Here is a 25,724-nt window from a genome sequence, read left to right as displayed (position 1 = left end):
TAGCAAGAGACTGTTGAAACAATTTATTTGGAAAAAAAAAAAGGATTTTAATTTAATGTCGGGTGTCTTCAAAAAGACCATCTTCGCATACATCCTGCACAGACAGCAAATAGTTAAAACTAAGCCACTGACATCCAAACATTCTTTCATTTATCCTAAAGCAGCCTCGGAAGTGACGCTTCTCGCATATTTTCTTTTTTGCGGCAGCAACAACGGTTATAGAGAGAACGTATGAAATTTGGTCAGTTGGATTATGAATTATTGCAACTTTAGTTTTCAAAAGTGGTAATTACAGCGCAAATGCACAATTACATAAAATATATATATATATATATATATATATATATATAAAAGAGAGAAAAACCTAAATCGCAAGATATGTAGACTTTTGACCTCTTTTGTAACAATATCGTTTTCAGAATGTGTCAGCAGAAAGCAGTCAAGCTCAAAGAAATTCAGCAGTGTAAACACTTAAATGATAACCTGTTATTGGGTAAGTTCTACTAGAGTTGGAGCTGTAGACGCAAACACGGCTTAATGTTAACATATCAGACTAAATGTAAAGGATGGTGGAAGACTGACGGTTAGACCTTACTCAACCTGTGTGGTAGGAGCTTAAGATGATTTACATTGAAAAAAAAAAGGTGCATTTGCTTCACTGTCCTATAGGAGGTCTTTTCCCTTCTTGACCAGACCATAGGCTTCAGTAGTAACACTGTTTCTACACACACACACACAATTATTTATAGTTAAAATCACACACGGTAAACTAAAGCACATCAAAAGTTTAAGATCTTCCTGCAACCTCTCCTTAGGAAACCAAACTCTATTCTCTCTCTCTTCTGCAGCAGTTACTCTTACAAAGGTGTCTGTGCATCTTCATACAATTCTTACTAACGATTCTTTCGAAGAGCATGAAAACAGCCTCGAAAGGAAAAACTGAATCTAAATGAAAGCGACTAAAACATCACGTGTGGCCTTCCTTGGCCTCAGAAGGTATGGGCTGCGTTTTCTTATCTCTTTAGAAGGACATGATGGTCCTCTGAATGATGTCGATGCATTCCCGGAGCTCATGCTCTCGGATGACCAGAGGCGGGGCCAGTCGGATGATGTCCCCGTGGGTGGGCTTAGCCAGGAGTCCGTTGTCCCGAAGGCGCAAGCAGACCTTCCAGGCATCGTAGTCTGTAAGTGCGGAAGACAAAGTGACTTACTGACTTGTAAAGTTCAATATATAGAACGTCAGGTGTTGCAATGGTCCATTTAAAACTCTTGATGTGACAGGGCTAAACGGACAGTTCTCCATTAGTTAAGGTTTTTTTTTTTTATTTTAGCAAGCACGGTATTTGCCAACATTTTAACTCATGCAAAGCTTGGTCTCTGTTCTCTCAGAAATTGTTTTCTACCTCACCTTTAGTCTCTTTGATCACAATTGCGTTGAGGAGGCCTTTCCCTCTGACTGTTGTCACAATGTCTTTGGGTAGTTTCTTCAACTCAGTCCGCAAAAGTTCTCCCATCCTTTGAGCGTTTTCCGCAAGCTTCTCTTCCTCCATCACCTGGGGATAAAAAAATAAAAAAAACACTTTGGTTTAATACAGATGCTCAGATAAAACACTTTTAATATAGAGGAATACTTAAAAAGGCAAAAACAACGTTAAAGTTAAAACTGCTGCAAAATGTTCACCTCCAAAGCTGCGATAGCGACACGACAAGCCACAGGGTTCCCTCCGTATGTGGATCCGTGCTCCCCGGGCTTAATGGTCAGCATTACATCATTGTCACTAAGTACTGCAGACACCTAAGGGAATCGAAAACAGCTGAAGTTAAAGTCGACATGGGTGTAATCAAGTGTTATCTTGATTATCTTATCAAGTGTTATCTTGATGAAATTACAGATGACGCTCACTGGATAAACTCCACCGGAGAGAGCTTTGCCCAGAATCACCAAATCCGGGCGAACACCTTCGTGGTCGACGGCCAGGCGCCGGCCAGTCCGTGCCAGGCCCGTCTGGACCTCATCAGCGATCCACAGCACCTGCAAAAACCACAAGGGTTTTTTTTTTTTTTTAGTGACTACAGAAACATCTACACTCAGTAATGTTGTCACGGTCAGCACGGTTCTGATCAGTTTTTGATGCAGCAGTAAGATCACCTGAGGCCGTTTCACACTAAACCACAGCCAAGGATTCCCTGTGAGGCTAGCAGCTGTTGTTGTTGGCAACAGTTTGGAAATGGACAAAAGGATAAAAATCATTCCGGGACTCGAGACACAGCCAATAACTTTCTTTGAGCAAATACTCGTTGGCAATATCTTCGAAACGGCTCCAATTCAGATTTGATTTGCAATTTGGGTCTTAGAAGTTTGAATAAATCTCTCAGTAAATTAGTCCGCTCCTGGGGCCAGGAACTACGATTACACGTCGCTTAGAAAGTTAATCTCTGTGCTTGCTGACACAGCTACAAAATATCCATCTGCAGCACTTCCCACACACAATGTTAGCTTTCTAGGGAAAAGAACATGCTGTGGTCACGGAAACGGTCTCTTCTTAGAAGTATTTGCTGGATGCCTCTTAACTGAGAATCTTATCAAACTCTGATATTTAATTTACTTTCGTGCCTTTCATTCTTCACGCTCAGTTTCCACAAAATTTCAGGGTTTTTTTTATTTTGGTGTTGAGAATTTTTAAAAGGAAGATTTCCTTTTACATTAAAGCAAGATTCATAAAGCTTAAAAAAAAACTTTGATTTGTTTTCTCCTTGAAGGACGATTTATATCTGTTGGCAGCTTAAAATTAAACAGAGAATATTAAGGAAGATCACTTTTCCTAGCAGGAGAAATGAAGTCCAACCGTCCAAAAATGTTTTGGAAAAAATTTGCCGATGTCAAATCAAAAGCAGGTGGTTGTGCAGGTGTGTGTATTCTACACACACCTGAACCTGTACCTCTAGTGCAGGAATGTCATTGAACGAGACAAGCTCGAACCCGGGCATGTACGGCCCAAAGGGGTATATCTAAAAACATTTAACCGTCAAACACCTTACAGGCATGTAAAAACACTTTAAAAACTTACTTTGCATAAAAGCTGCAAGCACTCAACATTATCTCTGACAAATGGATGGATGAACAAATGGACTGATTTTGAAAGGATGGATACAATTTTTTTTTTAAATGGGGCATTTAATAAGATTGGAAAAATGCTGATGTTCTTCCATGCTCTCTTCTCGATTTCCATAATTATCCAGACCTGGGAAATAACATAAAAATAATACTGTAGATTCTGTTTAAATCTTGCTAGTTGCAGTTGCACCTTGCCATCTGTAACAGCAGACAGCTGTGGTAGACACTATACCATATAAAAACATGAACATTCTTAGTTCTTTGGCATAAAGGTGGAGGTTTTTAAGATATCCTTGATACTAACGTCAACCTAGTCATTATACCCTGTAGTTCTAGTGCCTTCATATGGACTTACATTGTATTTTGTGCAAAGTTCTCTGACTTTAGTCAAGTAGCCTTGATCGGGCACAACCACGCCTGCTTCTCCTTGGATGGGTTCCACCATGAAGGCGGCGACATTTTGGTCCTGAAGAGCTTTCTAGGGAAAGGGAGGGGCAAAAAAGCAAGTTAAGATTTTTTACACACATTAATCCGTGGAAAGACAATGTCTCAACTCAGAGTCAATGTTTCTCAACATTCTGCAAAACAAGTTAACCCTAAACTAAGCTGATGGGAACTGCATTTGCACAAGCTAAGCTGTTCAGTGAAAAAAATACAATAAAAAATAAGAAAAAAAATTAAAGAAAACCCCATAGAACCTGTACCTCTAGAGCAGGAATGTCATTGAACGGGACAAGCTCGAACCCGGGCATGTACGGCCCAAAACCCTCGTAGCTGCTGGGGTCAGTGGAGCTGGAGATGGCAGCCAAGGTGCGACCCCAGAAGTTTCCCTCTGAAGAAACAAAGAGAGCGAAATACAGCTTCAGCAACAATCTCACCAAACTCCAGGCAAAGTTTGGAGTTTGGTGAGCTATTTGGTGGAATATTTCCTGTGTTGAAATATTCCAACACAGGATGGCGACTTGCCCGCGAAAATGATCTTGGCCTTATTGTTTGGAACCCCCTTCACGTTGTAGGCCCACTTCCTGGCAAGCTTACAGGCCGTCTCACCGCCTTCAACCCCTAATTTCATACAAAATAAAAAGTAAGTAAGTAACAGCAGGAGCTCCTTTAGATTTTATGTCAAAGAAATTTGAAAGACCCATCCCAAGGTGAACTTCAGGACTTGCCTGTATTCATGGGTAAAACTTTGTCATATCCAAACATGTTGGTGATGTACTCTTCATAGGCTCCGAGCACGTCATTGTAGAACGCTCTGGAAGTCAAGGCGAGGGTAGACGCCTGCTTGGTGAGCGCAGAGACGATCTTAGGGTGGCAGTGACCCTGATTTACTGCACTGTATGCACTGAGGAAGTCATAATACCGGTTGCCTTCCACGTCCCACACATAGATGCCTTTAGTGCATAAAAAAAATGTTTTAAAAAAGTAAAATTATTTCTTCTTCGATGTGGATCAGCATTGTTCATAGAAGATTTGCAAGTTTTGGTCATGAACTCACCCTCGCCTCGCTCCAGGGCCACAGGGAGCGGATGGTAGTTGTGTGCCCCGTGCTTCTCCTCGCGGGCGTAGATTTCCTCCGAGGTGAGCTTGGTCACGGCGGCGGGGCGTAGACGTGTATGGATGCTCCTGCGGAGAATCAGCCCAGCACGGCTCAGGCTCCCGAGTTGAAAAATCATTCCCTTCATGCTTGCTGTTTTGTGTGGTTGGGCACAGAAATAGGAATTAGAAGAAGAAAAAGAAGAGGTTTGATATCTAAAGTGATTGTGAAGATACTTATTCAGTGGGAACACATTTTAAGTTTTTGTAGCAAAATGTAAAATATGACATTTAAATTGTGCAAAATGCAAATGTCACAGAAAGTAGTCTGTTTTGGAACTGCTGTAATATATCTGCAAGTTCATCAATTAGTGAGACATGAAACTGTGTGAATTTGTTTTGAGGGAAGCTCTAACAAACATTACTGTTATGCTATTTCCAAACATAACACTGTACATGTGTACTTATTCATTTGCACCCAATGCCATATTAACAAAATTGACAATTGTGAATATTTTCCAGATATTCTGTCGCTCGTCTTGAGACTAGCACAGACTTGATGCAACTTTAATTCATTATCCTGTTTGTTTTTTTCTTTAGCGACAACTGCTTCGAATTTCTTACAGGATTAGAATGAAAAGAAGGGCTTTGCATGCTTCCCATGCTAGCGACGCCTCTCAGCAGCACAATCTGAAATCTTGTCTCTGCTTTACGCTTAATTAAACATAGGACCTAAATAATTTGTTCAGCCCTGCGAACTCTGCAGTGTCAAGTTTAGTTTCCAGCAGATACGAGAAGGTGGAGGAGAGACTGGTTAATCAAAGCTGATTTGAGAGGAAAATACCAAAAGTACCTGTGGGAAAGGGATACGATAGTATTTACTAAAAACATGATCATCAAAAACTTCCTGGGCTGGAAGATTATCCTGGACATATTTTATTTTACAGTAGGGATGGTTGTTACTTTCAAACAAATTAATTAATTTATGTCAATATTTGTACATACAGACAACATAATGACTTGGAGAAAATGAACCAAACAGAAGTGGTTAAAAAGAAGTCTATCGCTACATGGGTTTCCATAGATCACAGAGGATTTGCAGGTCTGCTGAACCAAGCTTCTCTTTCATGTCCAACACAAAGGAAGGGACTGGCTACCGGTTAACAAAAGCAGCAACACTGCAGCTCCAGATTTTTCCATTTGCACAGAAATGAAAAGTTTTCAACTCTGGTTTGAAAGAAGAAAAACGACTTGATTTGATAGTGTAACTTTTAGGAGGTTTGGACATTTAAATGCAGGCTCATTCTGAACAGTCAGCACTGAATCAGCCAAAAAGAAGAAAGAAAAAAGAAAAACACATTATGTAATATTCTAATTATCCAAGAACCAAATTTTGGGTTTACATTAGTTATAAGCCATACATATAAATAATAATAAAATAAACACCTGAAATAATAAATAAATCTTCAACTTATGAGTATTGCAGAGTTTAATTCCTGAAAGAAAGGGGAGAAAAGTAGTTGACATCCTGAAAGTTGAGGAAAGCTGCAGTATCTAAGGCATGCCAGCCACCAACCTGTTGGCACCTGTACACGACCTCAAATATTTCATCAGCTATGTTACCTGTGCTACCTCTTTAAAGTGTTGAAATCCACCTTTAAATGAAGATAGCAGAGTTTGTAAATCAATGAGCTGAAACTTCAATAAAGCAAACATACACCTTCTACCGGGGAGATGGCCTGAGCCTGGGCTCATCCCTCAGTCCCTAACAGCTGATAGGTTCCTGAGGAGCTGCCTCCACAGCACCCACTAACCTCACGGTGCCAAGCTAAATAAAGAACTGCATGATCATTTTAAACCGGTTTCCACGGAGAACTGTTCAATCCTTAGCATCCAGACATTATGCAACACGGAGTATCTCTTAGTAAATTTCCAGAGCGGTTACATGTCAGGAAGACCTGAAAGAGCCTCACAGAAAACCTAACTGCCCGCATTCAATGTCAAAAAATAACAAAATGCGTTCAAAAATGAACGTCAACCGTATGAATAGCCGCGTCTCCTCCCTCCCGAGACTAATGATACCAGTTGTTCAGAGACTTGTGGTGATGATCAGTTGTTCTGTTTTTTTGGGGGTTTTTTTCCTGCTGGTCTCGATCAATATTTCAAACTCAGTCTATCAAAAATAAAACAAAGAAGAAAAAAAGGATGGAAAATGTACCTTGTGTAAACAGAAAGCAGTTCGGAAACCCTCTTTGTTGATGTTCACTCACCCAGCTGAAAAATATAATGCTTGTGCTGTTCCGATGCGGATTATTTGACTGCCCAACGTGCCAACGCTGGGGTTCTTTGTGCGTGCTTACGTCAGTGGAGACGCACGTTTCCATTGTGCAATCTTAGCTGATGATTTCGCCGATATACTCCATACCTAACTACCAGAATTAACATTTATTCCATAATATTATACATAATATCTATTCTGTTAAGTATCTATGCCACTTAATATTATTTATCTAACGAGAACTGGTAGTCACAAAGTTAGGTATTATGTAACGATCTCGAAAATGACTAAAAGCCACATGCATGAATGAAATCCCACGTGAGGCTCTATAGAGTCCTATTAGAGCCAAAGAATGTAGATGAAATTCTACAGGCTAACGTTAATTTAAAAAGGCAGAAAAAAAAAACTACAGTCAATGTAAAAAAAAAAACAAACAAAAAAAAACATTGTATTGTATAAAAACAAAATATAAGAATGAATCAATAAGCAACATAGAGTTAGGGTGAATCCAAAATAATCCTTGGTAATTTGTTCAAAATTCAATATTATTATAGCACATATTATAGCACTGTCTTTAAATTGTATAAATTACGTAGTTTTATGTACACTGTTGTTCTGTATTTTAGGGACTGCAGATGGAAAATAGCTCAAAGACCTAAAGTCTGATGAAAAAATGCATCTCTTCAGATATTATTAGTCCTCCTTAAACAAACTAAACTAAATCTTTACAGCATATTTTCATGGAGTCATTTCTTACCATACCTTATAGTTGAAATAAAAGATGAAGATATTTTTTTCTGTCCACCTTCATAGGTGGTCTACCAACTACCATAAAACACTGTAAGAAGAAATATGTATTCACTTTCTATGAAAGTATACACTATAATATGTAGTGTGTACACTATGGGTTATAGTGGCTTCAACCATAGTATATTTTTATATATTCACACTTTTTTGATTTACTTTTGTTGCTTTTATTTAACCTAAAGCCAACATATTTACATACATATTCTCTTTTGCATTTATAGACTTTTCTTCTTTTTTTTTTTAGTTTTCATGGCACTGTTGTAATTCCATACAGGTTATCTTCGCCACGTTACGGGTCACGCAGGCGCAGTTCACAGAACGTCATGGCTGACACAGGCTGGCCAGGCTGTGCGAAGAGTTTGAAAGGTGTTATTTTGGACTTGTGTGGAGTTTTGTATGACAGCGGGGAGGGAGACGGAGTTGCTATCCCTGGCTCCATAGAGGCTGTGAAAAGGTGAGTGTATGACTGTTTGCTTGTGGCGTTGTTTGAGATTTTAAAGTTTATTTTTGCAAAAGTTCATATACCACGGAGCGAAGAAATCGTGTCTTACTTACGACGGTAGTGCGCATTTTCTTATGGGGTAGAAAGTCAAAAGTTGTGTATGCAATGTGTGCATTCTGCATTGATTTAGCCATTTATGACAACAACACAAGAACAGGCAAACTTTGTGTTGCCTGTTCTTGTGTTCCCAGTAACCTTCATATCACTCTTGCTTTTTTTTATAGACTCAAAGAATCAGACCTGGAGCTGCGTTTCTGCACCAATGAGACCCAGGCAACCAGAGAGAAGTTCGTAGCCAAACTCCAAAGACTGGGCTTTGACATTTCTGTATCCGAGGTCTTCCCTCCTGCCCCTGCAACCATTGCTGTTCTCAAGGAGCGGGGTTTGAGGCCCCACCTACTGGTGCATGACGGTAATGCGCGTAAATATCCTAAAATAATAATAATAATAAAAAAAGCTAAATAAATAAAGCCGAGAAAATCTTAAGAAGCTGGAGATTGCATATCCCTCTGAACATCCCACAACCCTGTATTCATGGTGGCCAGTGGTGGCAGCAGCATGAAGCTATTCTTCTGCATGGTCTGAGTTGATCCATACATCTACCCTTCAACTCTGATCAGCTTCCTAATGTGGAGTTAGTAATCGATCTAAACATTAATAAAGCAATAAAGGGAATAGTTCTATTAATCTTTAAAAACAAATCCTCACTTGCTCATTCAAATATGACTTGTTCTTTTTTTGTTTGTTTGTTTGTTTGTTTTTTGCAGGACTTCTCCCTGAGTTTGATGCCGTAGATAAGACCAACCCAAACTGTGTGATCATTGGAGACGCAGCAGAAAACTTCTCATACCAGAACTTAAATGAGGCTTTTAGGGTTTTGATAGGACTGGAAAAGCCAGTGTTATTCTCCCTTGGCCAGGGGTAATAAATTATTCAAACGCAAGACAAGACTGAATGTATTTCACAGATTTAGCTAAATGCTTATGATTCTTTTTTTTCACCGCTTTCTTAGGAGATACTACAAGGAGACAGATGGGTTAAAACTAGATGTTGGTGTTTACATGAAGGCCCTTGAGGTATGTTTTTTTTGTATTACTTGTTCAGTTTGGCAGTAAGACATAATTCTGTCACAATGCCATCCTGCTTATAACCTGAAGTTTCTTTTCCTTTCCAGTATGCTTGTGATTTAAAAGCAGAAGTAATTGGGAAGCCATCACCAACGTTCTTCCAGAGTGTTCTCAGTGACATGGGACTGAAACCACAAGAGGTAAGTAACAAGAAATGGTCCTGCATGTTGTCAGAGCACACCGATGAAGATTTGTCCTTAAAATTACACTAATTCGTTGGGTCAAATATGACTTCAAATTTAAGAGGAATTTGATTTGACCGACTTATAATCATGTGGTTCCTGCACAAAGTGATAAATTTATTTAGTCATTTGCTGATCTGGATAATTATGGTCGTACGTTCTTCAGTTCATCCATTTGTCCATCCAATTGTAAAATTTTCAATCCGCAAATTTGCTCATCCGTTTTTCAGTCCGATCATCCATCTTTTTGTCCATCCAATTTCACATTTATCCATCCGTCCGTCCACCCACCCACTTCTGCATTTAACGAATCATAGATATGTCATCTATCCATCTGTATTTTTCTTATCCATCCATCAATCTACCTATTTTTCTATCTGTCCATCCATTTGTTCTATTGCTATTTAAAAAAAGAAATCTTAAAATATTTACTCACAAGATCGGTACACAACATTTTGCAACCATTAAGCACTCACAGTTTACGCACCAATATTCTTCTCTTCTTCGCCACAATTTCAGGCTCTTATGATTGGAGATGACCTTGTGAACGATGTAGGAGGGGCCCAGTACTGTGGCATGAAAGGTGTGCAAGTCAGGACAGGCAAATACAGGTCAGTGATATCCTCAAGCCTTATAAATCATTTCATTTCAGTCACAAATGGTGCAATATCCAATATTTCCATCTCCTTTGTAACTGGGTTTGTTTTTCTAAAGCTTCCTTAAAAGTTGAAAAAGTATTACAAATCTCTCAGACATGTTGCAGAAAAACACGCAACAGTCTATTTTTAGAAACTTGTGCCCTTTTAAAGGAAATGCATGACTATATTTGGAGCAAAGTGCTTTGAGAAGACAAATGTTTACTTTCCACCACACGATGGTGCACTTTGAACACGTTTTCCTCCACAGACCCTCCTGTGGCCCAGACAACCCCATTCTTAAATCTTCCAGATTTGTTTGCTTTAAGACTCTGCCAAAAATAGAGTTCATTCTCTCCCCCAGGTTGACCGCAACTTTTGAGTCACTGAGCGATTTATTGGTCCCAACCTGGGGATTACTGTAAGGCAGCTCTTAGGATGTCATCACACGGAGGTCATGGCAGATTATTTTTAATGGTAAATGCTGTGCTTATGGTTTGAAGGAAATAGAAACATTACTATGGGAATATGCTGATGCTGGTGTGGAACTGCACATTATGGCATATCTGTTATGTGTTCCAAATCATAAATCCAGATCTGTTTTAATTTTGCATCTAAACCAGATTTTAATGTGTATTTTAGCTCAGAACGCCACTGGAATTTACATTGAAGATAATTTTGACACATTACCACAGGATTTTATGTGATGGATCCTCTCGTAGTTGCTCGTGTTAAGTGAAAGGAAATTATGCATGGCTTTAATTATGTCTTATAGATGATAGTCAATACTTTGTAGAAAACTCTGAGGCCTTCAGAGCGTTCTTTGGATTTATGCTGGGAATAAATTTCTCACACTCTTATTAATTGAGTGACCTCTGAAGACACTTTTGTGCACTGGATTTGATAGGAGTATCAGAATCAAGGGTACTGCATTTCGCACACTGTCTTTTCAGATTTTAGTTTTCATTTTATCAGTGAAGAGTCTTTAAATTCATAGCTGTGCTCCACTTTATGTTGGTCCATCGCATAAAATCTGAATGAAAGACATTAAAGTTTGCGGCTGCAATAGGAAACAATTAGAGACTTTGTCCCAGGTGCAGCAAAATAAATATCACACATTGTGCACTGTGAATGTGTTCGTGCTCTGTCTAAAGTGAGCTAAGACCAAATTAAATCTATCAATCATTGGTGGTTTAAAGCCATCTCACCGAAATGGGGTCACTACTATAATGTGTCCAGTCATGAATCAACACCTAACCTACCTCAATTGGCCAGAATCGAAAAGCAGCGATTGTTCAGTGCAGCTGTAAACCAGCTGGGTTTTGCCGTGGCACGGCAGGGCCTGCTGCAGACTGTCACTGCAGGTTTTTTTTTTTTTTTTTTTTTTTTTTTTTTTGATCATGATACCGAGACAACACCGAGTAATCTGCAAGAGCATCAGTCATTTTAATCCTGCAGTCAGACAACAGTTTCTCACAACTCAAAAACTATACCTCACCTTTGTGCAGTTATTCTTGTGCATTTATGGGATATTGGGATTTGTCTGTGTACGCTTTGCTGTGCTTTCTGTGTGTTTGGCCTAGCATGCACATGCATGTATAGTTAACCCTGCTTTGTGTTTGTACCAGTATATGAGCTGGAAAGCCAACTTTGTAGAGTGATTCAGCACAAGCTTAGGAGACGAGGCTATTCTGGGTGAAGCTCTCAGTGGAACAGGCTCAGTTCATGTGGTTTATGTTCCTCCACAATGTTGCTCTAACAGTTTCAGTCAGTTGGGCTCCAGAACGCAGGTACTCTGAAGAATGTCTGTCACATATAAGCTAAACACAGGATAAGGCCGATTATATTATATCACCACTTGACTCATCTCATTATGTGGATGTAAGCAAGATGAATGGAGCAAAGGAACGTACGTGCTATCAGTTTTTTGGCTTTATCGCAGCTGCTGTTGGATATTTCTATAATCGCTAAGCTCAGTCACTGGTGTAGCTAGTTTGTCACATGTTTGGTAAAAAGAAGCGGCTGTTATTTAGTGGCTCTGTCTTGGTGCTTCTGATATCAGGTGTGTCGGTGCAGCGACTCATCCAAATGTTGCTGGATAGTAGCTCTTGAGGACTGAAGCTGGCGGCCCCTCAGCAAGGAGAATGCATATTTTGCCCAACTTTGAAAGCCTTCACCTGCGGATTCAGCTCAATGTTCTGGTTGTTGAGTAATACGTTTTCTTTTCAATTCCCGCTGCCCCTACAGTTATCCCAAGATTATCATACAAGTCAGACAAGGTTTTGAGAAAATGATCCCTTTTTACAATGTAGATTTCCTTTGTTTGCAGTTAAAGGTTTTCTAAAATTTAACTACGTTTCTGCTTTTGTCACATATTATGGTCACAAATAGTTATTTTGTAAAAAAAAAAAAAAAGTCTCAAGTCTCAAAGTTTAATTTAATTGACTTTTCTTTTAAAATGTAGGGACCTCTTTGCTAATGGACGTAAACTAGAAATGAAAAAAGGAATTATGTTGGTCTTTCAAAATAAAAGAAGAAATAAACCCCACGATTGCAGTTTTTTCTGTTAATAATTTTACCAAACCAGTAATTAAAAAGGAACAGATTGTGTTGAAATTTCAACATAAAACTCACAGATAACATTAAAAAAAGTTCTACTTTAAATAGTTGTATTTTATAGTTTGGATCACTACTAGTAGACTCACTAAAGATTAAAAATGTATTGTCAAGCCTTTCCAAAAAACCACATACTGCACAGCATCTTCAAAATAAAAGTTCAGGTTTTTCTCAGAATCCATTATTGCAAATCTAAGTTCCACATTTCTAGTAGGACTGAGAAAAATCACCCTGATGGCATTTCAAATTAAAACTCAAACATCATGTTTTCATTGCTTGTTTGGGCTAAACAAGCCCAAGCAAGAAAAAAAAAATACTCGTTTTGCTATGCACCAAGTGGCAAGCACTATTAACTTATTTACTTTTCTTTCTTTTTTTTTTTACTTTTACACTGCATACAGCAATTACAACAACTTTAGGACGTCAAAACAGTCATTTATGTCTTAAACAGAACCAGCTCATAATATTTAAAGTCTCTCAAATGGCCAATTTCACATACAGAGTGTCTGAAAGAAATAAGAGTAACTGTGACAGTAATGGTGTTTCAGAGAGCCATGGGAGACGTGAGATTTAACATTGTTTAGGCAAACAGCCCGGGTGAACCCTGGCCTGCTCAGAGGAGCTATAAACCCTCAGTCAGATCTGTGAAAACACAGCTGTTTCCAAGTCAACCAGATGCTGCACAGACCTCCAATTCCCATCAGGTTTGAATGAAGGCAGCCTCAAAATACCCCAGACCCAGTGACGGGGCAGGAAGGTGAAAAGGATACAAATATTAGACAAATCAGGCATAAGGGGCTATTGGAAAAACTGTGGCTGAGAAACGTTCCCCGGTTGGTTTCCCTTAAGATTTACAGCTAGAATGAATACATAGCACCATTTTTAAATGTTTTGTCTCATCTTTTTTTTTTTTTTTTTTTTTTTTTTTTTTAAAAAAAAAACTGAAAAAAGTAATTTTTTTTTTTATTCATTGCTTCAAAAATATAGCAAGGATTTCATTTTTCACATGTGGCAAACCTTTGGCAGATACTTACTGTTGAATTTTTGTTGTTGCTGCTGCTGAGGAAAATGTAATAATGTCGTCTAAAAGGCTTGTCGCGAATAATCCATCCACTCCCACACCCCCGCAAGTCTTTTCCTCAATCTTTAAGTTTCCATACAGCATGTTTGCATGCTTTCTGGAAATAACGAGGCTAAGGCCTTGGCAGAAACGAATGCCGATGTGTAGGCAGATCATAGGGATAATTGCAACAAAGCCGTTCTGCTAGTGCTCAGCTTTTCCTGGTTCTGAAATAATGAGCTACAGTTAGTGCAATCCAAAGGAGCCCTTTGCTCTTTAATATAGAACAGGTTTTCAGAGTGGGGCCTTTGAGTGAAATGTGGCTGGATTTTACATGAGGTGTGTGGGAAACCTGAGTCCTGATGTTAATCAGCTGCATGGAGACAAATGTGCCAACAGCGTGCTCTGCTCCAACCTTTGTTCAACCTTTTAGATTTTGTAGTTGAGTGTTGAGTTGCAGCCAGGGAGTTAGAGGTGTAGAAAATTTTAAACATTATTTTCCCTGTGTAAACACTTGGGCAAAAACATAAAAAAAAAAAACCTTGCAAGCGGCTCCTTTACGCTAACTCCAACTTTATCCCAATGCTGTTTTAGAGATGCTGTAAAAGCTGCAAGATTATGGCAGGTAGAGTCATCGTTCAGCTTTTAAAAAAAAAAAAAAAAAAAAAGTGTAGTATGGATTTTTATTCAGTCTCCCTGAGCAACGAACCTCCTTTTGGCTCGGATTACGGCTGCAACCGTTTGGGGATATATTTTTGCCGGTTTTGTACATGCCGACTCTCAATAACTCAAGCTCAGTCAGATTGGACAGGTGGGGTCTGTAAACATGAATTTCCGAGTTTTTTTTCCCAGATATTCTTTGACTGGGCCATTCTGATGCATGAATATAGTCATGTAGGATACTATTGAATAGTTCATTTATTTTAGTAGCTGGACTTACTAAGTAAAACACCATTCAGCTTAATTACACAAAGACTGATGTTTTAAAGCCTTGGTTTCTGCCAACTGTTATGAATAATAAAGATAAAGACATTTAGGATTAGAGTGTTAGATCAGACCAATAAAAAGATTAGCACAGGCATGTGGACTTAATGGGAAAGTATGTATAATAGCTGCTTAAAGGTAATTTCTAAAATATGATGGTAATCTGAATAACAAGTGTCATCATAACCTTTATGCTAACTTGATGAATATGACTTTACAGTAAGCTTTGATTGAAACAACTTCAGTACAGCTCCGACTATGTTAAGGTTTATTGTTCTGCTAACAATTTAACCTCACTTCCAGTATGAAATATTTCATAGCTTCTTTGCGGTGTTTCTGACAGGACTCTCTTATTTGGCTCTATCAATATTCCATTAAACTGAGCAGCTTTCCTGTCCCAGCTGAAAACAGCATCCCTACAGTGTTGCATGATGCTGCAACCACTGCGTTTGATCATAGGTATGTTTATTGGCTTTCTTCCTCTCTTCCATAAAGGTCCAATTTGGGGAGTGCGCGAGCCCTTTCAACAGATTTTCCCACCTGAGCTGTAGATCTCTGCTGCTCCTCCAGAGTAAAATAAAAATTCAAGTACAAGGCCTCTTGGCTGCTTGTCTGATTAATGCTGACCCAGCCTGTCAGCATTAAAAATGGAAAGTGACACACTATGTGTCACTTAACATTTTCAGATCAAAACAAATGCATGCCACACTTTGTTTCTATGAAATGTTGAAAAGATAATGTTGTTGTCTTTCCACTTTGTATTGTGCAATACACTGTGTTCGTCTTTCACGTCAGATCGACTGAGGCAACACTGAAGGTTTTAGTTGAAATGTAACACATTGTGAAAATAGATCGAGGGGTGTGAAACATTTTGCAACAAACCAAGGAAGGTGCTGAAACAAAACAGCCAAGTTGCAAGCAATAAAAAGAATCTTAATCGGAAGATCTCAAAATACCAATCAAGAATTGAAAAGAGGAACTAAACATTTGGATGTTTGTGGTCTCTTCAAGGGACTGTTGTTGTCATCACACATTTTCTATATTAATGAAAGCCGTGTTCTAGATTTTAGTACCGTGTGTTACCAGAGTATGACGCAGCCACGTGAATTCTGTGTTTTTGTTCTTGTTTTTTTCTGTCCTGTGGTTTTCTCGGTTTTGGACAGGGATCTCCCACAGTCTCTGACCCTAGCTGGTCCTGTGCTCTTTGTTTCTTGTTCTCTTATCTTCAGGGAGCTGCATCAGCACGGAACCGGGGCGCTTTGAAGCAATTTAAAAGCGGCTTCACGTCACACTGCCTCCTTACATCCCATTTTGTAACATGATTTCATTGCTGCTGCTGCTGGTTTGTTTGTGTTTTCTTCTTTCTTTCAGATGAAACACAGATTTGCAAAAACTCTCTGTGCACGTCGACATCCTTTTGTCTCTGTAGCAGTGTGTCAGATCTTAACCAGCCATTGATGAGTACTTGTTGCATTTCTGATGAAATCTGGCAGAGAGTTCAGACACACAGCAGTAAGCGTCTTTCAAAGGTTTACACTGTAAACCTCCCACTCTGGCCAGCACGTCACTGCTAATGGGAACGTTGGGAAACAAGCAGACCGAGCCAGATTGAGACTCTCGGGAGGGAGAGAGTGCGAGTCCCCCGATGATACGAAACCACAGTGCAAGTTCACTGAAACCGCACCCAGGTTTGTGCCCTCTCAGTCGGCGGTCGTCACAGAGGGACGCAACAGGAAGCAAGCTCTGCACTGGGGGGTCAGTGGTCATGTGATTATAATCCAGATAAGTGTTCCTCCTGCAGCTTAACTGCACTTTTCTCAAGGAACAAAAAATGCACATGACAACAAACCACATGTTTTGGCAATTGGCATAAAATTATCGTATAAAACAAAGAGTTAGAAGTATTTCAGGGTGTCGGAACACCCTGAAGTGTGTGCTACTTTAGGGTCATAAATAGGAAAGGAAAGGATTTGCGTTTTTAATAAACAACTCCCTTTGAGCAAGCACTTGGCAAAAGAGCTTGAGAAATGCTTTTGCAGTTGTTGACACTACAGCAAATATGTAACTTCCCTGAAACGTCGACTTATTGTAACCACAGCTCTCTGTTCCTGTTAATCAGTATTATTAGTCCAACATGACTCATTTCCAGAGGCCAACTTAAAGATTTTTATTTTACCTACAGGAACAATTTTTATTCATTGAAGTTAAATAAAAATAGTATTTGTGGCAGTTTTATGTAAACAGTGCCCTCCATGATTTTTGACACCCCCAGAAGGAAGATGTAAAAATCATGCTGTGAGACAGAGATTTTATTATGCAACATTAACAGTAGTGCAATATTTCTGCTGTCGAGATTGCATGCAGCTGTATTTTGCTAATGCCGTAGAACTTTGTCATCTATAAAATTTCACAGTGTCTATACTTACAAGGAGGGGGGGCGTTTAACTCTTCTCTGCACTTTTTTCTTTTTTTTTTTTTTTTTGCAGAAATACTCAAGTGATAAATTTTCGGTTTTCTCTTCCGCCAAATTGTCATTCTAAATACTCTGGTATTTTATACAGTGTATGATGCTCTCCAACAAGCTTTCCACGTTCTTTAGAAGATAAACACACCCACAGAATCACACCTTCGCCTCTCTACTTACCAGTATCCATGAGATGGATTTTCCGTTGCTCACCTTTGTTTCACATCAAATATGCAAGGAGTGTTTATTACCAAATAGCTCAATCTTGTCTTATCTTAGACCTCGTAGCATTTAGGACCCTCCACCTGTTTAGGTTCATTATAAAAGTGCTTACAGTCTTTTTTAGTCTTGCCTTTTAGCTGCTGTTTTAGCTGTTTTAGAGTCTTGATTCAAAGACGTTTACTCTCTCTCTCTAACAATCCTTCTCTCCATTCATGGTAGTTAAATTATCTTTGGTCCCCATCCAGTCTGGTTTGTCATTGTCCCAGTCATTTTAATCTTTTCATTTATTCCTTTCGACTTTATACATGTCTAGGAGACTTGATGTTTGTAGATCAAGACACACCTCTTGTCTAGGACTGAGATAATATAACTTTGTTCACCTCGTACTTTATCCAAGGCAAACAAGAACTAAAACCTAAAATAGTAATAAAAAAATGCTTGAGTTACATCTGTTTCATTAAATTGGAATATAAAGAATTGCCATCTAGACTTCACAAAGGAATTCCCCCATATCTGAAACATACCATCATTGGCCGTGTTATTTGGTGCACCTGTTCAATTGCTTGCAAAAACAAATGGATAATTGGCCAATCACATGGCAGGAACTGTTTTCTCCTGGGCAAATAGTTGTAGTAAGGAAAATTTACTGAAGTTTGGAAAAAGCATCATGAAGGGTCAGAAAAGTGAAATGTACACCAGGCAGCAAAAAATAAAACTGAGGCTATTTATTTTACAGGGTCACCAAAATTGGACGATGAGAGATTGGGGGGGAAAAAAAGCATTATCCATCCAAAATAAACCCACTACGAACTTTACTTGTCTGTGGATGTTTTGGGAACTGTAATCTAAGTCTTATTCAAGACAACCAGGAGAAATGGTTGTCTTGAATAAAAAAAAAAAAATTTAAAATGATTCGAAATTGTAGATATCTCTGAAAGTAAAAGATAGTTTTCCTTTTGAATGGGCCTACATTTTGTGTAAGCTCAGAAAATGGATCTACACAAACGTATCTAAAGAAAAAAAAATAAAAAATCCCATCTCAAAATTTGTTTTTAATATGTTAGGCAGTGGCTTGCATTACAGTAAACTTACTTATAATGCACTTCCTTATTTAGTTTAGAATGAATGGTGGGAATTGTGTAACCAGGGTTATAAAGTACAGAGGTTAGCGCATCTTATCAGTGAAGCTGTTGTGTTTGTGCGAAAAAAATCACACATATACACACAAATGCAAGCTTGTAAATGAATAACATCAGTTGGAGCACAGTTACCCCCGGATGGTCGCTATGCAAATATCCAGACATCCTTGTAACTTCTCCATTTTCCTGCAGTCAGTCGTCAGAACCACGATGGCCTGAGACCGAATAAGGAATGAGCGTAGAAAGAATGTGGGTCCGCGTCACAGTGAGGCACTGCTACCCGTAGAGGTGGTACAGTATATTTTGATGGAACGGTAAACAAGAAGGCTTAACACACATTTGTCACACATTGAACTACTAAAACGCCTGCTATGCATTACCGCATGGGGAATGTGAGGATCCTGTAACTTTGAAACAGTGGGAAAATCTAGGAGTAGTTGTTTGTGGTCCTAATGCTACAGTGGAGATAATCGTTGTCCAGCCTCCACATCAAAGAGTTTGTGGAGATGAAAGGAAAGTCTCCAGGAGCAACAACCTATTAGCAACTGATCAAAGTGGATCATTGGATCATTAGAGCTTCTCTCTATATATATTGAAATTGCTAAATCGATGTGTTCACCATCACATTTACAGTATCTTGGATGCAATATTTTGTTGACTTGTATTTTTTCAATAATAATAAAATGATAAAAAGTTGAAACCAGATATTTACACAAACTGTACAGAAAGACTAAACCTTTCCTATTTAGTTGAGTTAGCTGTAATTTTGGCTCAATCCTCTGGACAGAACTGGTCTAATTTTTAGGCCTCTGGTATCAAAGACATTTTCAGCTCTGAGATTATGACTTTGTGATGGCAACTCCAAAACATTGACTTTGTTGTCCTTATGCCACTTTGTAAATAATTTGGTCCTATGCCTCATTTGTACATAAGGTTTAACTTCTTGGCTAATGTCCTGAGATTTTTTTTTTCAATATTTCTTTATGTTTTTCCTCATGGTGGAATCTATTTAGGTGAATTGAACTGGTTTATTTTGTCAAACTTTATTTCGTGGAACGTCTTCGGAACAGCCAAGTAAATTAGCGCTTTAGAATTTATCCGGAGAAATGCATTTAAGGGAAGCTAAGTGCGATAAACATTTTTCGAAAATAGCAAAAGAGCTAAATGAAAAATTAGCTCTGCTATCAGTGGAACTGTGCCCACCGCTGCATTTGACAATAAACTGTTTTGCTTCATTTACTGTTTTTGGTGCCACCATTTTGAATGGTAGCACTATTGCCTGGTGAATTTAACATTTGAGTGTAACAGACATTGCATTCTCTGGTAAAGGACAGGACACATTTTCAGAGGACCTAAAGAGAGCAGCCTGATCAGTCAGGTTAGGGATTTTGTTAAAGCAGCTATAAAACACCGTAAATGTGTTACTGTAGGATTTATGTGCGTCTGCAGAAAGCACATGCTCTTTCCTATCCGATCTCCTCCTCACTGACTCGACTAGGCATCGGACCGAACATAAGACCGTAGTGATTACGGCTGGCCTTTGTTGTGTGCAGACCTGTGTCACTGAACCTCGACAGGGTGGCTATGTCTTCTGTAGCAGCAGCTTAATCTTCTTTACAAACCGAGTAGTGCCCCTAGCTTAGCTCTCAGGTACATACTGTATTTCAGCCTGGCTTATCTTTCATTCCTCCATCGGTGTCCGATGACGTCTGTAACATAATTTATGTCACCTTCTATATTTAATACCCTTCTCTGTAGGTTTCACCTATGCAACTCTATAATCTTTCACCCACTTATTGTGCCTTTAATTCTCAGGGTAGTTTTTTTTTTTTTGTAGAACCAGATTCTTCTTCTTGCAGTCGTGCCTTTGCAGGTTCAGTCTGAGTCACACTTTGACCACACAATTGCTCAGCTTTGCGAAGGCTTTTCCTCCGTAGGCAAGAGTCTGGTCGAGCAGAACAGCGCAGTCCCACACACCCAGTCCTTTTTTTAACCACCGTTTGCAGATGAGTTTTGTCTGTGTGGGAAGGAAATGGAGTTATCTCAGTGCAACTCGTCTCCATTGAGGTTGTAAACTTGTCAAAGGATCGTCAGCTCACCAGTTTGTGTTTCTAAATGTGTCATTTCAGTCGGTTTGCTTCCACAGCACAATCCACAAAGACACCATTTTATGTTCACAACCTCATTCGAAGAGAAAATGAAAAGCATTCTGAATCATTTAGGGATTTTTGTTATGGGGCCAGCGCGTTTTGAGCGAAGCTGTTTATTTTTTCAATGATTTATCCCACCCAATTTATACATAATACGTTTTATCTGTGCATGTTTATTCAAATTTTGATATTGAGTTGTGCCAAAACAACATAAAAAAAATAAAAATGCATATTGAATATGCATGCATGCACATTCTTGTCTGCCAGCTGCACATTTCTATGCACCTCCTTTGTGAGCAGCTGGTGAAACACTTGCATGGTAAATGGGAACATGCATGTTACAAAAGGTTAGTATTTCCTTTGCTGTATCTCCTTTATTTTTAATAGATGGCACATGAAAGCTTGTTTTTGTTTTGTTGGTCCCCACCCCTCCTTCCATCTTTGCTCCACACTGATCTTTTTTTTTTTTTTTTGCTTCCAAAGAATTAAAGTGCATTAGGATGCCACACTTTTCATTTTCATAGAATTACACAGGTTACAACATTTACAAATGGGTAAAGTTCATAGGATTTTTATTTTTCTTTTAATTGAAATTTTGGTTCATTTATTCCTGGATCAGCTTCTTTGTACACCCATTTCATGATTGTGTGCTGCCATTTCATTGCTATACCTTCGTTGAGTTTTGACATGGTTCTACCTTTTAGAACCCTTAATAATTTCTGGCGTATTATCTAAAGTTCAAATCCAGGAAAGAGAGTGAAAGTAAATTGTGCCTGTATAGAGTAATGCAGTATTGCCCCTCCTCCACTTGTTGCTGCACAATGCTAGCCAGCTTCCTTTTTTTTTTTTTTACAACAAAGGCAGTCTTGGTTTTTGGAAGAATTTCTAATTGCCAAACCAACTCCAGTTGCTGCTGTCCCAGACAAAAAAAAACAAAACAACTGTCAGTCTAATAAAATGTTGAGGGCTATGTTTAAAGTTTTGGATCTTTATAATAATATAAAAAGTCTGATTAGATATTGAAATACAACAGTTGTGGTAAATGAAGGAATTTGTCTGGAGAAATGTAGGAAATCAACACACTGAACTATGAAATCTCAACCGTCAGTGGACGACACACTCTTTCAGAAAGCCTATTGTCCTCAGCACCATGTGGTGACTGTTTCCGCCGGCCTCCTTCGAAGCTTGTTTGGTGTTGGAACTCAATAAGATATCAATTATTAACCTAGATTCTTTCTTTTTTCTTTTATGGTAAGACCAGACTGCCACAACAAGACAAAAGAGCTGACTGGGCCTTAGCCTCTGACCTCCACAACTGTACTTTTCCACCCTTTGACAGAGAAAACAAAAAGTGTTGAAGAATCTGAGTGCTAAAGCCCACAAGCAAAAGCATTGAGCAGCTTCTTCAACACACAGAGGAAAATTCTTTGCCGTTTGAATGGATAATCAGTCCTGCTAAACAATTCCTAATTGCCACCCTAATCAGCCAAGCATGGTGTGAATTTGGGGATATGCCTAGTTAATGTTATTTGCCACCATTTACCCACATGCCTTGTCTCTGCACGTTTGTTTGGGTGTGCACACGAACGCATTATGCGTGTCTGAAGCAAGTGACTCGGCAGAACCGCGTCGCTATCTTAAAACGCTCATACAGAGAGATACGCAAATAAAAGCTGTGCAACTCGTCAGCAACACTGGAAATAATAACACGCTGGTTAAAAGCCTGTGGTAAGATCTGGGTCACATGAAGCTCTGCATACTGAGCAAATACTAACAGCTGTGAAATAATGAACTTCTTAAAATGCAGTTAAGAAGACGAAGATGTTCGGTAACGGTTTGTGTCCTCTGGTCTTTAATGTTTGGAAAAGCTGAAAGTTTCCAGTGGGAGGGAGTTGACGGTTCTGACTTTCTCTCTTGCAAAAAACTCTGCCTGGCTCTCTCAAGAGGCTTTTTTTTTTCTTTTTTCTTTTTTGTACAGCAGCAGGATGAGTGGAAAACGGAAAGCAAATCTAGTTGCTCATCACGCTGCACGTAGGGAACTCCCTTTGAGTCCAGCTCGCCTGAAAACAGCGGTTAATCTGAGTAAAGTGCGAACACCGTCGTGCAGCTGTTTGCTGCTTGTGAGTCAACATTGCACATCTTCTCTGCAGAGAAAAGGGACACGTCTGTTGCCACAACATGTGAAAAGATGGTGGTTCGTCATTGTTCCGTTGGGTTGTTTATTTTAGTAAGGCCTTGCAATGTCAGATAAAGGAGGGAGATATATGAAAAGCCCTGAGTTGATTGGGATGAAATCACGCTTCATCTCAGTTGGCCTGGAGCTCTTCACATTTTTGAGCATTTAAACTGTGATCACATTCTCACCCTCAAGGCCACTGAGTCTCCCGTTTAGGGAAAACACGAGCAGCTGCTCACCTTCGTTCCGACTGCCCCGGGGTTGGAGCAGGGAGCTTTGTCTTGTGTTGGCATCTAATATCCACCCACAAGGCTTGGCTGAGCATAACGGCTATAGTTATCATGCAGTCGTGTTTGCGTTCAGGTTGTGTGTCTGTGTAGGTAACTTTATTATGAAAATACAGTCCTTCCCATTACTCTTTTCCTGATTCAACAGTTTGGTATGAAAATTTCCACATCATCTCCGACGGTTTGCTGTCATAACTAATCCACCCACGTTGTTATTTTTTGGTGATTTGCAGCAGTTACACATAGGTGTTTTTTTTTCTTCTTCTTTTTTTTTTGCGAACTTTAAAGCTTTTGTGTTTTGTCATGAAAACCACATTTGGAAACATTTTAATATCCTCACTGCAGCAGTCAGATGGGAGCGTGACGTGCAAAACCACTCAATCAAGACATGTTCGGTTACTTTATTTTGGAGATTAACCAAGAACTCGGTTGTTGACCGAAATCGGCTAATTTTCTTGCTTGCTTGACAGACCAAGAGGGAAACTCAAAAAAAAAAAAAGAAAAGAAAAGAAAAAGAAAAATTCCCTGTTTGGTTATACAGAATGCTCTTGCTATCAAAATCTCTTTTTCAGCGTGGAAGCTGTTACCGAGGAAATTGAACCCAAAGTTATCAATCTATAGCATCAACATTATCAGTGAGGCATTTAAAAATGAGGTCAGAGGAAGAACAAGATTCGATTAGCTATTTTAAAATCTTTTCTGCAACATGTGAAGACACATCTGTGCTTTATTTAAGTTGAGAAAGATAACAGGAAGGTATAGTGTCCGTGTTTTTTTTATGATTTCCTCTGTCTACTGATGAACATATTGGATTTAAAATGTTGGCAGCTTTTTTTTTGGTGTTAAGATCATGATCTGCAAATTAGTGAACATCAAAGGAGACTGATGTGTTGTTTTTTCAGTGGTATCTGATTTAGAAATGTTAATTACTAATATAAGATGGTAAGCATGTTCAACTGTAATTATTTTGTCTTTCATTTAAAAAAAATTGAAATCCAGACCCTTTTCATTAAAGTAGTACAAAGGGTCTACTTTACACTAATTGCTGTATTAACTTGCTTAATGTTGTAAGTGCATGTCTTCATATCTAGCTATCTAGCTGTTAAAAAAACAGTATAAAAATACCCTAGAATCAGTAATAAAAGTTGAGCTCAGGAATCAACCTCAAAATTCAGGATGATTTTAGTTGACATAGAACTGACCCTGCTAGGAGACAAAAGGGTTTACTTTTACCAGCACATTATTTGTGTGTCATTTTTCAAATCCTTTCTTCTGCATTACTATCTTGTTATCTTGTTTAATTATGGAATAGAAAAAGGAGATGTGTGCTTCCAGTAGATAAACAAAGTAGTGACCTACATTCAACTGTACCTCAAACATGGTTTATTTTTCCATTGCATTTTAATCGTACCAGCGTCCAACAAATGGGACCAAATGAGAGAAATTGACACCAGTCAGAATTTGTCGTAGTAAATTACAGCACCACAATCAGTTTCACATAAAATCTTTTTCTAACTTATGTTTTGCTTTTGTAGAAAGCTTTAGAAATATGGAAGCCACAAAACACTTCCATATTTCTGTTTTTGTCACTGTAGTTTTTCTCCATTTGGGACAGGGGAAGCAGAACTAAAGTAACAATAATTGCACGCTTATTTCTATTACGCAGGTGTAATGAACATGTTGATAAACGTCTGTTTTTTTGTTTTGTTTTTTGTTTTGTTTGAATGTGCTTTTGAATACTTTGCCGATATGAATCAAAATGTTCTTCATGCAATGTTCTTTAACCAGAGGACATGTAATTCAGAAACAAATGACGTCTTTAGACGTAATTCTTCGCACATTACCACTTTAAAGTTAGCTCTGATTGCCTGGCCTCCTTCATTACAAACTAAATGGTCATTTCTGTGTGATGGGAGCAATCTTTTTTTTTTTTTTTTTTTTTTTTGCCTAATCTGACATTTTTAACTTATTTAGTTTATGTCAGCTTAAATGGAATTTTCAGTACAGTTTCTAGACTTTAATGGGTGTTTGTTGTGGTAAATCCCACCTATCCACAGCAATCTTGAGTCATTTTTACCCTCATCAAGAGTTCCAAAATTCTGCCAACATCTGTTTTTAGTGCAGTGGGAAAGTATATCAGTCCAGCATCAAATTACCATGCGACACAGTCTTGGCCAGCTACAGACCCTTGCCAAGTTTAACTTTTCCACAATTTGGGAGATTAAAACTACTAACTACCATGTCATTTGTTGGGATTTTATGTGATAGAACAACACACGACATAGCACAGTGGTGATGTAGAAGGAAAACGAGATATGGTTTATATAAGTATTATTTTACAAGCAAAAATCTGAAAAGATTTTGCCGTTGTTATTTATGAAGCGTTTGAGGATTAGGTTAGGCTTGAGGTTTTGCTAATATGTCAGCATTTTTTTTTTTTTTTT

The 25,724-nt window shown here is 38.7% G+C and overlaps 2 protein-coding genes across 3 annotated transcripts in view; one reads left to right on the top strand and one right to left on the bottom strand.

The window, feature by feature from the left end:
* Positions 1-1,020: 1,020 nt before the first annotated feature.
* Positions 1,021-7,050, bottom strand: oat (ornithine aminotransferase). 2 transcript variants are annotated; one of them, XM_015045078.1, is made up of 10 exons: positions 6,870-7,050; positions 4,614-4,805; positions 4,285-4,509; positions 4,082-4,177; positions 3,820-3,947; positions 3,471-3,593; positions 1,904-2,032; positions 1,682-1,795; positions 1,409-1,553; positions 1,021-1,182 (listed from the first exon to the last, which is right to left on the bottom strand). In XM_015045078.1, the coding sequence occupies exons 1-10, from the start codon at positions 7,033-7,035 to the stop codon at positions 1,022-1,024; spliced, it is 1,479 nt and encodes a 492-aa protein (XP_014900564.1). In that variant the 5' UTR covers positions 7,036-7,050; the 3' UTR covers position 1,021. The 2 variants fall into 2 exon arrangements, with proteins under 2 accessions (XP_014900564.1, XP_014900565.1); XM_015045079.1 differs by having other exon boundaries at positions 6,922-7,006.
* Positions 7,051-8,033: 983 nt separating this feature from the next.
* Positions 8,034-25,724, top strand: part of lhpp (phospholysine phosphohistidine inorganic pyrophosphate phosphatase) — a 27,648-nt gene continuing 9,957 nt past the window's right edge. The window contains exons 1-6 of the mRNA XM_015045080.1: positions 8,034-8,190; positions 8,463-8,650; positions 9,006-9,159; positions 9,251-9,314; positions 9,413-9,505; positions 10,067-10,158. Coding sequence (XP_014900566.1) covers positions 8,060-8,190; positions 8,463-8,650; positions 9,006-9,159; positions 9,251-9,314; positions 9,413-9,505; positions 10,067-10,158 — 722 coding nt within the window. The 5' untranslated portion in view covers positions 8,034-8,059. The remainder of the gene's footprint in view (positions 8,191-8,462; positions 8,651-9,005; positions 9,160-9,250; positions 9,315-9,412; positions 9,506-10,066; positions 10,159-25,724) is intronic.

This window comes from Poecilia latipinna, unplaced genomic scaffold (genome assembly GCF_001443285.1).
Source record: "Poecilia latipinna isolate Pla-1442-1.1 unplaced genomic scaffold, P_latipinna-1.0 Scaffold706, whole genome shotgun sequence".
In the NCBI taxonomy this organism is placed as follows: domain Eukaryota; kingdom Metazoa; phylum Chordata; class Actinopteri; order Cyprinodontiformes; family Poeciliidae; genus Poecilia; species Poecilia latipinna.
The sequence above is the reverse complement of the archived record's forward strand: the minus strand, read 5'-3'. Positions and strand labels throughout refer to the sequence as shown.